The sequence below is a fragment of the Halyomorpha halys genome, unplaced genomic scaffold, assembly GCF_000696795.3.
Source record: "Halyomorpha halys isolate HHAL.00 unplaced genomic scaffold, Hhal_1.1 Scaffold245.1, whole genome shotgun sequence".
In the NCBI taxonomy this organism is placed as follows: Eukaryota; Metazoa; Arthropoda; class Insecta; order Hemiptera; family Pentatomidae; genus Halyomorpha; species Halyomorpha halys.
This window is the reverse complement of record NW_027106223.1, coordinates 82,418-84,699: the sequence shown is the minus strand read 5'-3', so window position 1 is coordinate 84,699 and position 2,282 is coordinate 82,418. Positions and strand designations below refer to the sequence as shown.

Below are 2,282 nucleotides of genomic sequence, written 5' to 3'. Positions count from 1 at the left end.
ATTCAGAGCATCCGATACACTCGGTCCTACTCCCAATCTACTCAAGTTCGCAGAATAAAAATGGCATTTCTCAAATATGTGACTGATCGTAAGTACACTGTTGCAGTATTGACATTTTGGTGGTGGCTGCTTACTGATCAGATATCTATGAGTTATAATTGTATGATCTATTCTCAATCTGGCAATAGCTACCTCCTCCCTGCGATTGGAACGGTTTGATGTGGTCCATGGTTTAATGATTTTTTTAATTTGCTGGCGGGCTTTCATCCCACATGACTTGCCAACTAGATAATATCTCATTTTTCATTGGAAGACTTATTTCTTGTGGTGTCAGAATGGCCGCGCCCTGACCTGGAAGAGCAAGTGCTTGTTTAGCTGCAATGTCCGCCTGTTCATTTCCAGTGATCCCCACGTGACCCGGCACCCTGGATAACTGGTATGTAACTCCGAAGAAAAGGAACAGACTTTTCACTTATTGACAACCTGCCCCGAGGATAGTGAAATTAGAATAAAATATTTTGAGTAACGGACCTGCTCTTCAAACTGAATAATTGACTTTGTTAAAAGGTTCTAATTGGAGAGCTCTTAGGAACCTTGTAGGATGGGCTACAAAGGAAAGAGCTCAGCTGGTTAACATTTGAGGGACCAATGCCATACTACATTAAATTATTGACTTGTGATTGTTCTTAAAGCATGTAACTTATTTTTTAAACAAAAGTTTTCTTAGTTATGCGTTCAGTGAAAATTGTGCTCCGGTTTCGACAAACATATATTTTTTCCATTGTCTATGGGTTCCTAATTATTTAAATTGTTTGTGTAATTTTTTTTATAAATAAATACATTTCATTCCTCCAAACTAGTGAAATTAATGTGATTGTAACGCGATCTTCGAAATAAAATTTAAAAAAAATTATATTTTGCTGGCTTAACGAGCTTTTATATAAGTAAAATACATTTTCAGGACAACTAAAAATTTCTGGAAGCTCTATAAGGAAGTTATATAAGGATAAGAACTTCGAAACACACACTAGATGGCGTTAATGTTTTTCTTAATTGCTCTGCCACCCAGTCACAAGATAATGACAGTAAGAAATATGTATTTTTAGCGATGGTTCTGTCATCTCTGACCTCAGTGTAATGTTAATCAGATGGGGAAAACCAACATGGGAGCGATATAGAATTTATTCCCTTGGTATTGTTTGAGTAACTTTTAAATAATGTTGGGTTTAGCATCTGCTCTGGTGACAATATTCATTTTAGGAGTCTCAGTAACTTCAGAACATCATATTGTGAGTATATTATTATATACAATGAATTTTTAATTATGAATGTTCATTGCCGATGAATATTTTTAAAAAATACTTAAAAAATCATAAAATATATAACTTATACGCATTAGAATGAAACTAGATAGATTATATTTCCTCTATAGATTATATTCTCCTTTTTCAAGTGTATATGAAACATACTACATACCTATTGTATTATTTTGTACAGTTGTAAATTACATTAAATAAATAATTAAAAAAAAAAATATTATAATATAAATTTTTAATGTTCAGGGTTTCCTGCTGATGAACTTAGCACACGGAATAGTAGCGATGTACCACAAGCAGATGATCTACAAGAAGTACAAAGGCAGAAGGGTCATGGACTACGCTCAAAATGACGAAGCACCAAGGCCGTCATCTGTTGTAGGAAGTGTTTCTAGGGGTCCATGAACATTGAATTTGAGTTGATAAAATATCTAAAGTTGCTGTCTTATATTAGCGCCTTTTGTTTTTTAGAATGATAATTTATCTTAGTGAGAGTGATTAGCTCATTGTTACGGTACTGTGGTACTAAGGACCCGGCAGATAATTAATTTCTGTTTCTCTGTAACCGTGAGGCAGCCCTGTGAGTTCCAGTTGTACTATTAGTACAAGAGCCGGAAAGAAAAAAAGGCAGTTATCACACCCCAATTTGTGATTACTTTAATGGAAACTAAGTATAATTACTAGTCAGAATTGATGAGTCTGTCAAGTATAGGTAGGGAGAATAAAAAATGGCGGCTGTTTCAAACCCTTAAAAAAACATTAATTTTTCATTTAGAGCTCTATATCTTAAAAACTACAAACAACACTAGAAAATCGAAGAGCACATTATTTAAAGAAGAGTTAATATGCTGAAATATTAGCCTTAAAAGAGCTATTTACGTCCAATAGTTCTCGAGATATAGCTTTTTAAAAAGCAAAATTTCTTTAAAATGTACTGAAAGATTAGTAGTTAGTTAATTTATTTTG

The 2,282-nt window shown here is 33.7% G+C and overlaps 1 protein-coding gene across 1 annotated transcript in view; it reads left to right on the top strand.

Moving 5' to 3' along the window:
• Positions 1-1,090: 1,090 nt before the first annotated feature.
• The window catches only part of LOC106680136 (putative ankyrin repeat protein RF_0381), an 8,009-nt gene continuing 6,817 nt past the window's right edge, over positions 1,091-2,282 (top strand). The window contains exon 1 of the mRNA XM_014419645.3: positions 1,091-1,289. Coding sequence (XP_014275131.1) covers positions 1,218-1,289 — 72 coding nt within the window. The 5' untranslated portion in view covers positions 1,091-1,217. The remainder of the gene's footprint in view (positions 1,290-2,282) is intronic.